This window comes from Mytilus galloprovincialis, chromosome 4 (genome assembly GCF_965363235.1).
Source record: "Mytilus galloprovincialis chromosome 4, xbMytGall1.hap1.1, whole genome shotgun sequence".
NCBI lineage: Eukaryota > Metazoa > Mollusca > Bivalvia > Mytilida > Mytilidae > Mytilus > Mytilus galloprovincialis.
In genome coordinates this window covers 77,548,536-77,562,004 of record NC_134841.1, presented here as the reverse complement: position 1 = coordinate 77,562,004, position 13,469 = coordinate 77,548,536, and the positions used below count along the sequence as shown (strand labels likewise).

The 13,469-nt window shown below is 34.4% G+C and overlaps 1 protein-coding gene across 1 annotated transcript; it reads right to left on the bottom strand.

Annotated features, from left to right (window-relative positions):
• Positions 1-8,163: 8,163 nt before the first annotated feature.
• Positions 8,164-11,463, bottom strand: LOC143070766 (uncharacterized). The gene is made up of 4 exons (XM_076244924.1): positions 11,308-11,463; positions 10,403-10,458; positions 9,016-9,042; positions 8,164-8,615 (listed from the first exon to the last, which is right to left on the bottom strand). Exons 2-4 carry the CDS (start codon positions 10,455-10,457, stop codon positions 8,335-8,337), a joined length of 363 nt encoding a protein of 120 aa, XP_076101039.1. The 5' UTR covers position 10,458; positions 11,308-11,463; the 3' UTR covers positions 8,164-8,334.
• Positions 11,464-13,469: the final 2,006 nt, after the last annotated feature.

The following is a 13,469-nucleotide window of genomic DNA, read 5'->3' as shown; positions in this document are numbered from 1 at the left end:
AGTGGGAACCAACTGTGTGGCAGGGTATTACTGAATTCTCTTTATGTAATAAATGTATTATGTTTAATTACCTCTTCAACTAAAAAGCATGCACAAAAATTATCATGCGTGGAAAGCCTTCAAAAACTAATGTGTAATATGTTTGTTAAGAATGCAAAGTTCTATCAAAAAGCTGCTTATAATTTCTATTTAAACTCGGGAATATTGAAATTATAAATCATATAGAAAGCATAACGAAAGTTATGTAAAGAACAATCACTCCATGACATGTGATGTATTTCTTTGTGACTTTTGAATCAATTTTCTTCCATGGAAAAGCAGTATGAAAAGAACCATCACCCGATTCATGATGTTAACAAAACAGTAAGTCAAATAACAAAATTACATGTTGGTTGATACGATTCATTTTTGAAAATTTAGCGGCTTAGAGCTATTATTAATATCTTATTAATAATTATAGCGTATTGCCATGACGGATCCATGACTGAAAGGGAGGTGTAATTCAATACAACTTAAAACAAACCGCCGAGGCGAAACATTTTTTGTACTATTTTATGGCAACAATTATTTATTTTTCTAACGCTTCCCTTGAAACCTTCACTAACAGTAACTCTGTGTCAGCTCTTATGATCACCGGACATGACTAAATGTTTCTGTGTTCTAGATCTGTTTAATTAATCATCACCGATAAGCGCTGTAGCACTTCAATCTCAAGCTTATAGTTTTACCGTAATGGAAACTTACAGGAACCTGTTTCTTTAAGTAAATAACTTCAAAACTATAATGGCGATCTAAGAGAAAGTTAGACGATTGTAATTCGAACAAATGCAACATCATGACCAATATAACAGCTTTTGAGTGTAATTAATGAAAAACTTGTTTTTTAAGTACTTTCAGGACCAATTTATATAGCCGTTCTACAATCACGCAGAAGACGCAAAATATCACCTCAGATTTTTTTTGGTGCAACCAGTTGTTGATACGATTATCCATCATCAGTTTCCCATCTTCTGTATAGAATACAATCAACTACCTCGAAACCTCCCATTGTTTTAACATAAACACAACGTTATCGCTGTCACTATTCAGTGTAGCGTCATCTCAGTGTGACATATTCACTGGAGTCAACGTGATGATCGTAACTGCAATTACGATCATCCCAATATGGCGGGCACAAATTTTGGGAAATTTATAACCCGAATAATTCAGTCCCTCCCCGTAATCGATCTCTCCTACTTGTTAATGTAGTAAGCGGAATATAACGACTGAATTGTTCGGGTTAGGAAATTTAAGAAGGCCGATTTCTCCACTTTAACAGCTTATTTTCAGATTTGTTTTATATCAATCAAAATCTTTCTAAGCATTGCCATGGAATGTGTTTTTTCTAAATAATAGAAAAACAACCAGATAAAAATCGAGATTAAAAAAAAAAACAGGATAATGATCGTAACTTCGTCTATGGATGATCGTAACTTGGACTTGTTTTTATAAAAAGATGATCGTAACTCAAAATTTACGATATGTTTTTTTTCTTTAATTGAACATCCTGTTTAGCAGTCATGGTGTATTGCAATTACTGAAAATAGTATAATTTTAAAACTAAAGAAATTGAGCGTTAATAAACACCGCTATTTGTCTAAAAGAAATAGCATAAGGGGGAATTAGCAGGCTTATATGCAAATGTCCTCAATATTTTTCCTTATGAGTAATTTACTTAACATTCAAAATGGAATACGTTAATATGAAGTAAATATAAATATCATCCTCATGATGAAGTTTAAGAATAGAGGCCAAAACTTTCAGTTTTCTTTTTAGAAATAACTTTTAAATAATAGTAGTTACATTATGTTGATGTGTTTCCATCGGTTTTAACTTGTTGTCTTGTATTTTCTTAATCAAACTAAAGTATGACTATTCAACATTGGTAGAGTACAGAAGCGGATTTTGAGGGAGGATCAGAGTGACCGCATCCCCTTTTTGAGGGAAAAATCTTGGTGATTAGATAGGAAATCAATGAGGCATAACTGTAGCGGGCCTACTCTTAGACAGCCAGTCCCACCCCTTTATGAAACTCGCTGTATCCGCCACTGGACTACTGTTTCCTATATTAAACATGGGTTGGCTAGTATTTAAGCTGAAATAGATGGTATACTCGTTCATATAAGATTCCATTTTTTTCAAACTAAGAATCCTTACATTTACGGTATATGATAATGGATTATTAAAGTTAGTGGAAGAAGTTGTTTAAGCCAAACTATTTAGTAAGGGAGCTACCACTTTATTTTTATAAGGAAAAAAAGGGGGGGGGGATGAAATATTGAAAAAAGGCAGGACAGGAGTTTTGGGTAAAAAAAGGCAGGAAGACAGTTTAGGTAAAAAAATATTAGGATAAGCTAATGAAAAAATTATATAGAGTGAAAAATAAAAACGCAGGATAGAGATTTCAACTTGAAAAAATGCAGAATAATTTGTTCCCCCATTAAAAATTAAATAGTAACTACCATTATTGATGGTTTCATTGTTGTTGTTTGTTTTTTTTCCATTCAACAGATATGTTTTCAACCTCCATTTAAAAATCCTTCATTTGTTAAAAAAAAAAAAACACCTACAAAATCTGAATTCCCCACAATACCGCAGGTTCTCGAGAGGTACTATGGTCCCTACATAAAAATAAAGAAAAAAATCCCAAATTTTACCAAACTGGCTAAAACATATGACATTAATATAAAAAGCTGTTCACCTCCAATGCATTTTAATATTGAACACGAAATATCGCAAAAAACATAACCATGTGTGCACTGACCAAGAGAACATTACCCTCACCTCAGTGATCGTTCCTCATTATTGTCACAATATTAGCTGATAATGTACACTTTTTCATACCAGATAGCTTTATTTATCAGAATATGCTTCGTTGGAACATACAGTTACGATCATCTTAATTAAAAGTTATGATCATCGTTGATAAAAATAAATGTAAGTTACGATCATCATCGTGTTTTTTGTATCTCGGTTTTCATTCTTCTTGTTGCTTTTCTATACCGTGCGAAAAAATATTTCAATGGCAATGCTTATAAAGATGTTTCTTGACATAATACAAATCTGAAAATAAGCTGTTAAAGTGGAGAAATCGGCCTTCTAAAATTTCCCAAAATTTGTGTCCGCCATATTGGGATGATCGTAATTGCAGTTACGATCATCACGTTGACACCGGTGATATTGCTATTAGAGTTTGAATAGAAATCCATGCATGCTTGACGCCTTAATCGGACTTGGTGTGTCAGTGTTAGATCACCCTCTGGCCTCCGGCCATCGGGGTGATCTTACACTGACAAACCGCGTCCTTGTGGGATAACTATTTTACATCCCAGCTGTCTTAGATTAGACGAAAAACCATTTACAATTCATAAAATCTAGTTTAGAACGACACACAATCATTATAATATACTTTATATATTACTATATGATGTATACCCTAATATGACCACAGGCACTTGTTTCTGTCAATATGGGGTTTACTATCCATACCCAGTACAAAAAAACACAAGGTAGCTAACGGAAATTTTCAATGTGTTCGCTTCAACCAATATTTTTTTTAATTTCCCTTGACTTTTTCACGAATAAAAGTTCACCAGTCTGTCGGTAATTGATTTATCTTGACAATGAAACAACTTTCACGTACCTTGAGAATACCCCTCAAACAGTATAACACACTTGAGATGACAATTATTGACCTTTTTCCAGACCATTGAATTTGTAAGGACTTAACTTCCGGTTAACTTAGGAAGTGAATATAACTGTGCAATCCCATTGGTTTAATTCATCTGGTTACCTGTTTATTTATACTAGTTACCAGTAACCAGAAAAATGTGACCAATGGGATTGCACAGTTATATTCACGTCCTAAGTTAACCGGAAGTTAAGTCCTTACAAATTCAATGGTCTGGAAAAAGGTCAATAATTGTCATCTCAAATGTGTTATACTGTTTTAGGGGTATTCTCAAGGTACGTGAAAGTTGTTTCATTGTCAAGATAAATCAATTACCGACAGAATGGTGTACTTTTATTCATAAAAAAGTCAAGGGAAATTAAAAAAATATTGGTTGAAGCGAACACATGGAAAATTTCCGTTAGCTACCTTGTGTTTTTTTTGTACTGGGTATGGATAGTAAACCCCATATTGACAGAAACAAGTGCCTGTGAATATGACCCCCGAGTACGATGAGCAGATATCAAACAATGTCAACTCGCCCCACTTGCCAATCGGCCCATACTGTATCGCCACTTTATAAAAAAGATCGTCCAACTGTTGTTTACTGACTCGCCCCACTTTTGAAAAAGTGTAAAATCAAATTGAACAAACAGTCTGAAAACATACTTATTAACGAAAAAGGTTTAAACCCCACTGAATAAAGGTCTGCTAACTCGCTCCACTTATAAAAAGATCGTGCTTCTTTTAAAAGAGGGACGAAATATACCAAAGGGACAGTCAAACTCATAAATATAAAACAAACTGACAACGCCATGGCTAAAAATGAAAAAGACAAACAAACAACAGCACACATGACACAGCATAGAAAACTCAAGAATAAACAACACGAACCCCACCAAAAAACTAGGGTGATCTCAGGTGCTCCGGAAGGGTAAGCAGATCCTTTAAGTATGGTAAATTACTGTTAGTACGTATCCAGTCGTCCTGGTTTAGTAGTATGTGTCGTGGTTTGATATGCTAAAGGTCTTGAGTTCGAATCCCAGCATATACACTGGATTTTTTCTACGTCAATTTTGATAGATAGTCTTTTCCATATAATTAATTATAAGTTTTATAGTTGATTTGACATTCCCGCCAAAATGTTACAGAACAAAGGAAAGCATGCATAACAAAGAAACTCAAACTGGGGTGATCTGGTACGGGTTTTGATAGTTTGCCATCATGAAAATTTAGGATTAATTACTAGCAAGTGCTTAATAAAGCTGTAACTGAATAATTAGTGACCTGCAAAGAAGTTTTAATGGTAAATTGAAGTAAAAATATGTTTTGTAATTGACGGATAGCGTTTATTCCGACCCAAAACGTCCCTTTTAAAAACTGTGACAGTCGACTTTGGTATATTTTTACCCCTTCAAACTCCTGTGTCATGACTTACTTCCGGTCTTAATAAGGAGACTCGTTTTTCTAAACCGCATTTACCGTCATTGCTAAACTTAAAGTTCGAATTGACATGATGATATCTGTTCGACAGGGTGTTCAGTACCGGTGTCTCCTGTATATTTTTCGGTTTAGTCGAAGATTCATTATATATATAGAAAACGATATTTTGTCTAATGCTTAGTTCATTTCTGTGTGTGTTAAGCCTCTGTCACACCTTACCGGATGGCACTTACGGACGGCTAACGGATGAAAATAAAAGTTGTCCGTTGACAAAATTGTTATCCGTTGGGAGTCCGTTGATGTACTGATCGAATAAAACGGACGCTTAACGAATGCATAACGGACATGCAACGGATATGCAACGTACGAGAAACGGAAACGTACCGGACAGAACGGATGTCGAACGTACACCCAACGGACGAGAGCCGCATAAAACGGACACCTAACGGAAGCGTACCGGATAAAGCGGATGAACAAGATACATGTATACGGAAAAATTAAAGACGGCAATAATAATACATGTAAATCGCATAAATATTCAAAATGTTTCTGTGTAACTGGTTTTGGTTTGTTCTTCAAAATGCCGCCAAAGGGCGGTGTCTGGCCTGAATAAGAGCTGCTTGATTGCGAAGACGTGCCTTTACTCTAAGATTGATTATGAATAATAAAAATTCATGAACCTTAAGAAATTTGACATACCAATAATTGGCATTTCTGACGCGAAATCTTCAATTGGCATTTATCCGTTTCAGATCCGTTTACCATCCGTTTTATCCGTTATACGTCCGATAGGAGTCCGTTTCTCATTCGTTTCACATCCGTTTTATCCGTTAAACGCCCGGTAGAAGTCCGTTCGGCGTTGTTGAATTTATCTTCCAGACCTCCAACGGATGTATAACGGACACGGATACAAAACGGAAACGAAACGGACGAGTACCGTACAAAACGGACGCCTAACAGACGTTCAACGGACATTTTATCCGTTAGACGTCCGTTCAAAGTTTTGAACATGCTCAAAATTTTCCACCGGACAGAACGGACGTCGACAGATAAAACGTACGCTTAACGGACATGCAACGGATATGGAGGGACGTCAAACGGATAAGAACGGACGTCTGACGGACATGAACGGATTGAAAAAAAAAGTTATCCGTTAGGCGTCCGTTCGAGCTATCCGTTTGGTGTGACCGAGGCTTTACATTTTAATGTTGTGTCGTCATTTTCTTGTATTAATGCGTTTCCCTAGGTTTTGGTTTATGACCCGAATTTGTTTTTTTTTCTATCGATTTATGAGTTTTGAACATCGGTATACTACTGTTGCCTTTATAAAGTGACTTTCATATCATAGCATATCCACCCATCCCTAAATCCGTCTTACGGATCTTAACAGCTATAAATAGTGCTTGGAAAAAATCATCCCGGTTTTCCCCTGTAACAAACATTTTACAATGGAATATTCTGAGTAAATAGTTAAAAAGCAACACGTGGAAAGCATACATCCCCATCCGAGTGACTATGTTGAAGTAAATTTGGTAAATTTTGATTTATTACATTTTGATTCATCATTTTTTCTTTTGAAATTAGTTTCACCGCGAATCCAGTGTCAATCCAGGGGGGTCGGAGGTTGGAACCCCCCTTTTTTGACCGATCAATGCATTTGAATGGGGACATATAGCTGGACCTCCCCTTTTCTCCAGGGTTGGGACCCCCCTTTTTAACATTGACTGGATCCGCCCCTGAGTGTTTTAACCACAAAAAACAATATCAAAGCAAGAGTCTTTTGGAAATATCAGATAATCTAACACTTGAATGCCCTTTGTTTTATTTTTTATTATCAGTTATAATTTGTGTACAGCCTATCCTATTTCAAAACATTTGAACGATTGTTTTGTGGTTAGCACTTCTATTCCTATTTTAGTTATTGTTTTCCTGTCTTCTGAAAGGTCCTTCTGTGCCGTATTACTTTAGGGGTCCGTCCTTGTAACAAGTGTAACCTATAATAATTCTATTGTCTCTAGATATTGTGTTATTGACCTTAAGGGTCTCTGATTGTTGGCCATGTGTAAAGTGTTTGTTGATTAATCTTAATGGAATCAACAAGCTCCTAAATACTTGTTCACTAAGTGTATTTTTGATTCTTTTAAACGCGTGTGTGTGTGTTTGATGCGTTGATGAGCCATGGTTATGACAAAGAACGTGACTGTGTTTCTTTTCTAACAAATTTCATTTAAAGATACCATAAATGATATAATGATGGTCTTGAAGAATACATCCTATTCACTGACGTTGTTTAACATCTGAATTTCGTTTCATAGTGTTACTTTTTTTTGTTCTTGTACATTTAAACCTTTATGTTAAGTCTATTTTTTTTTTGGTTACATACATTTGACGTGGCTTGGTACTCAGACATCCCGTCATTGTGCTATGGTCAATTTTGAATTCTTGGTTTTCATTTTTGGCTATGTACTTTGTCTACAGAGTGTCATATGTCATTTCGTTAATTTTGTTGCAAAGGAATTTTGTTTTTATAGTTATCAAGATCATATTAAGATATTGACTGCTATACCCCTATTTTGATTTTTTTTTAGCTATTATATTCGTTTAGTTCACACATTTTTGACATTATAATGGAATTCTATGCGACATTCATACAAGCGAGAAGTTAAGCTAGCTATAAAACCAGCTTTAACCCTCAATATTCTACATATATATGACAGTTGTTTTCCATTCATATAATGTGTTAGAGCTTTTGATTTTTGCCATTTTATAAAGGAAAATGAATTATCCTTGGAGTTCAGTATATTTCTTATTTAATTTTTGAGCCATTAAAATATATTCAGATTTTATTTTAATTTGAAGTTTCATATGCATTTAAATAGTACAAGTTACTAGAAACTGATCCAAATCAAAATGAAGAATACACAATTCTATTATTTTCTACCTGCATGAAAGCTTCTGTAAACTTACATTATCAACATTAAGCTACACAGGGTTGAAAAACGAAACAAAAGAATGAATGAAGCAATTTATTGAATAGACATTGTTTTTCTCATCAAATATCCTGCTCATGTCTCCTAATGCCATTTACCAGAGCTTCCGCCATATTTTCCACCACCAACTCTTCCTCCACCACCTACACTTCCGCTTACACCACCGCCTAGACCACCATGTAAACTTCCGCCTCAACTACCACTTACACCTCCGGAAACACCTCCTTTCAGTCCACCACTTACACTTCCTCCATGTCCACTCGAAGTTCCTCTAACAGCACCCCCAAGATTACCACTTACATCACCGGTAAGCCCTCCTCCACCTGCACTAGAAACCCCTCCACTAACACCACCTCCAAGCTTGCCACTTAAACTACCGGACGATCCTCCTCCTAGACCACTAGAAATTCCTCCTCCAATTCCACCAGAAACTCCACCTCCGACGTGACCAGATCCATCGCCACCACCACTACCTGCAGGTTTTAAGTATTTGAATAGTTTATCTGTTTCCTTAGAAACAAAACAAAAAATGTAGACGGATGTTTAAGGTTTTTTTGTATAAGTTTTTGCCGGATCTGATTATTATCGACACTAATATTTCATTTTATTTCATATTTTACTGATTGAAAATTTTGATGTTTTCAACACTGTCAGTATGATTAGATGTTACAAAAGTATTTGACCTTATCTTTTTATGACATTGCTAAAAAAGACAACGAACCTTAGGAATGTAACTTCTAATTTAAAAAAAATTAAGAGTAATCAATATAATCTTCATCAGCCTTGTCTTACATTATATAGCATTCAAATAGGATTTTGTTTGTTTTACATTTGTCTCAATTATCGGTTTACAGTTTGATGGAAGTCTCTTACCATATCCGGATCTTTTTCTTCTGTAATCTGTTAAAGAAAAAAAAAACATTTTGTAAATTAGATATGCAAGATTTTATACAATTATTTATACCAACAGGTGTTCGATTTTTCTGAAATGGTGATACTTTGGTTTTGAACATTTTACGATTTTACATTAAATGACATGAAAGAGCGCTGAAAGATATCAGAGGGACATTCAAACAAATAAGAATTGTTTTACAAAGGAGTAGGTTCGGTAAGGTCCTAAAATGACCCCCTTTTTAAGCTTTAATTTCTAATTAGGATTAATTTATCATTATGAATCATAGCTAATGGTCCTAGACCACAATTGTCGTCACAAATAGAGTCCCTAGTGTTGACAGTGGGTTACTTGCCAATATTTTTTATACCCCTTCCAAATTTATTTCTCCATGTTTTATGCCTCAAATGGCAAGTAGGGGGGGGGGGCGAAATTACACTGTAAAAAAAATGGGTCCAGAATTTTAAAGGAAAGTAGTGATTTGGTCCAGTTGAAAAAGGTTAAAAACTAGCACTTTGGAAGCTGTCAAAAGCTTTCAAGACTCCCTAAACATAAAATTGTCCATATTTTGAGTTAGAGCCGATTAAGTTTTCTATAATTTTGATGTAATTTGTCCCAAAAGTAGTACAACATACTGTAAAGATTTCATTGAGAAAGCGCAGGTGGGATTTTTTAAATTTTCATTTATGTTCTAAAAGAAATGCATAATTGTTGTCTCGAACCTAATACAGTGACAAGGAAGGAAACAAAACCTTTTGTTGACAATGTACGTTTCTGCGTTTTATCTATGACGTTACAAATAGTACTTATTTTTTATTTTCCACGAAAAAGTAAATGAAAATGGGTAAATTTCCATCGATATTTTGACAGTAAACATTGAGCGCATACGTCGACAACAAAGATCTCTTAAAATAATGTTTGTGAAGGCATTTAACATATCTTACTTTGATTATTAATTTTGTCGACGCCTGCGCTCCATGTTTCCTGGTCCTAAATTTGGTTGAAATTCGGCCGATTTTGTCACATTTTGCGAAAATCTCCTATATTGACCTATTTTGGATGTAAAAATGAACGCTTTAGAATAAAACTTAGACAAAAATAGTTCTATTTAACTTTCTCACGTGTCTTAAAGTCAACTTAAAACATTTGTCATCTTGTTACAATGAACTTAATAATCGGGGCCACATGTGGCCCTTACCGAACGTACTCCTTTTAGAATTATATTGATAAATTAAGTTATAGTTCTATTGTCTGAGAAAAAAATCCACATGTAAAAAAACTCTGGTAAAAAGATTTGATTAAGAAATGCATTAATCTCTAACCAAGTCGGTGACAATGATTAATTATATTTATAATTTAGTTTCTTACCTTGTTGTGCAGAAACACAAACAATCAAAATACTCAAAGCAACTATGAACTGCATTCTGAAATTTTAATTGATATTTTCGTTTACACAGACTTTCGATTTAAAAATATGAAGATGTATTATGATTGACAATGCGCTTCTTTCATTGAAAGCAATGGTAAAACTAGTTAGACTTAGATATGAGTAAATGAAGATGTGGCAGTGAATTTTAATATTTCCCTCCCACCGAAATTCTACAACATTTGAATCAGATTTTTTTCAAATTCTACATATCTGATTTCACTTTATCTTTGTATGAACGTGACATATGACTATGACGGAATGCAACTTTGGTAGCACCTCAATGAGTTTGCATTCCAAGCATTATGTCGCAAATAATGAGGACCTTAAACTTTTTAACAAATCAATTTGATATTTAGACCTACAAAATATATAATACGGACCCACATTATCTAAAAATGATATATGGATGGACTGACACATTATATACACAGGCCCCGAGTTATATAAAAGTACTATGTCATATAACATAGCAATCTAATTAAAAACCGATCTCTCATCGCTCCCGTTTTCTGATATGTCGCGTGGGATATCAGAAACAGGAGCGATGAGAGATCGGTTTTTAATTAGATTGATAACATAGCTTTGAAGACACGGCAAATTAAACTGCAATAGATACTAAAAACAATGATTGTTTTAAGATGTGGCTATCTTTTCTGAAATTAAATTAATTTTAACCATTTTGTCAAATTTAGAAAAGTATATGCTTGCTCTAGACATATTGAAATTAACTTACAAATACTTATATAGACCAGTATCACGAAAATGAACATATATTTTTTGAGACTGTATAGATTTGTAGATTTTATTCAAATTTTACTTGAACTATACTGTAATTTATACATACCTGGATATTTGTGTGCGGTAATGGACTGTCCTTGGAGCTTTTCTAACGAAGATGGTCCAGCTCCTTATTTATACTTTTCAACCAGACGTGTTGTTACTTTTTCTGCAGATTATATTTGTCCACTACCTGTGTGGAAGTTACGGCCATGCGGAAATTTACAACTGTAGTTAATTAGCGGGATGTCTTCAGATGTACAATTTGTGTTTTGCAACAGGAAACAATAATTACAGTAAATGTCAGAGTGTAAATATACAATTTGTTTACTATTAATTTCAAAATTGTAAAAGTTGCAGATTTTTGAAAATCCCCTTTTACTTCCGATATTCGTTAAAATGATTTCTTTGCTACACGAATCGGACACACACTTAACCTTACTGTTTTAACGTTTTCTAACCTGTCACGGGGAATAAATGTAATACAAATATTTGATCTAATAGACAATTTTTAAGGACTTCCCCCTTGTTTTGAATTTGCGTTAAAATGTTTTACCAATGTACTTTTAACAACAACTGATTGCAAAGAATTATCAAATCCGTTTCACTTTTCTAGGTTATCACTTTATAACCCAGATGGTCTCTATAAAAAGTAAAATCACAAAAATACTGATCTCCGAGGAAAATTCAAAACTGAAAGTCCCAAATCAATATCAAAATAAAACGATGAAACACATCAAACGAATGGAAAAGAATTGTCATATTCCTGACTTGGTAAAGGCATTTTCGAATGTAGAAAATGGTGGATTGAACCTGGTTTTATAGCGCTTCTTGGATCATGTTGTGTCGAGAAACAATACATTACTAAGTACCTAACAAGCGATAGCCTTTCAAAAAGTGCTAAATTCGACTCTTAGCTGATGAAAATGGAAAGAGCTCTCGCTTTGTAGATTAATTCATTTACTAGAATAACCACGTGCATCAATCAACAAATTTTACCACACACGTGAGGTCACACGTGAGGTAATCAAAAAGAACTTAATCCAATGAAATTGCATAAGATTCAACAATAATGTCCAGTCCACATTATAATAAGTAATAGGGGTAAACTGGGTAGGGAGAAAATGACAGATATTTCAAGTTGATATTTATGCAATAACGAATTAAAATTTGTCGACCAAAAGTTTTGCTACAATTTCAAAAATATATCGTTCTGTATTGGTATAGTTTTCGGACCTTTCATTGGCGTATTTAAAGCTATAAAAAGTTTGAGCTTCAAAAGTTAACACAATTATTGACTTTATACAGAAAATTCGTCCTTATAAAATATTTGATAGTTCACAGATGGTACCTGATTTTAAAGTAAAATTATTTCTTAAAACACTGCAAAAAATTTCATTCATATTGATAAAGTGGTATCGTCATAAAGTGCGTTGAAATGAACAGTGGTATGGCAAACATCGAATTCCCTCACAAAATGTTATCACACACTATAGTATCGTGTTGTTATAACAACAAATGGAAGTTTTTAACGACCTTGACTGGCTATACAGTCCCAATCGTAACTACTCGGCCATTCTCGCTACGCAGTACAATAGCCTCGTATGCACTACGGAAAAATTCTTCTTAAATTGTTGGCCGGAATTGTAGTGATCCGCGACACAAAGAAGTTCTATCCTCCAGGTGGCGCTATAATTTGGTTACATATCACAGAGTAATCAAGAACTTTAACTCTGCCAAATATTTTGGCGCGAAAGAAGGAGCAAAGTAAATAAGTAATGGTAAAAAAATTGTACCATTCCAGTCGAAAAAATATAAAATTCAATCGGATCGGAAAATTTTCCGGACAGGAGCAAGTTAAATCAGTAGTGGTAAAAAAAATGTACCAGTCCAGTCGAAAAAATATAATTTTGAATCGAATCGGAAAATTTTCCGGACAATGATTCCTCCGCCTAATGCATACGAGGTTATTTCTTCGTGCAACCAGAAAGGCCGAGTTGTTCCGATTGTATACAGTCCTTGTTGTTTACTCCAGAAGATTCGTCTATTTATAGATAAAAGTTACCTGTGTAAAATCTAATTGCTAAAATAGAGACGACAAATCCGATACTCTACGGGATTGAAGGACATTTACTTGGTTTGGATTGTCCTAACCAATCAATAAATTTTTATTATTCACGTCTCGTGATATCTTCCAATCAGGTAGCAAGAAAAATTCACGCCCTAAGT

Excerpts from the sequence above, each read along its gene's own strand:
- LOC143070766 (XM_076244924.1), bottom strand. The coding sequence starts at position 10,457 with ATGCAGTTCATAGTTGCTTTGAGTATTTTGATTGTTTGTGTTTCTGCA. Across the intron at positions 9,043-10,402 it reads TTGTGTTTCTGCACAACAAG|ATTACAGAAGAAAAAGATCC; the intron begins GTAAGAAACTAA and ends TTTCTTTAACAG. Across the intron at positions 8,616-9,015 it reads AAGAAAAAGATCCGGATATG|GTAGTGGTGGTGGCGATGGA; the intron begins GTAAGAGACTTC and ends TAAAACCTGCAG.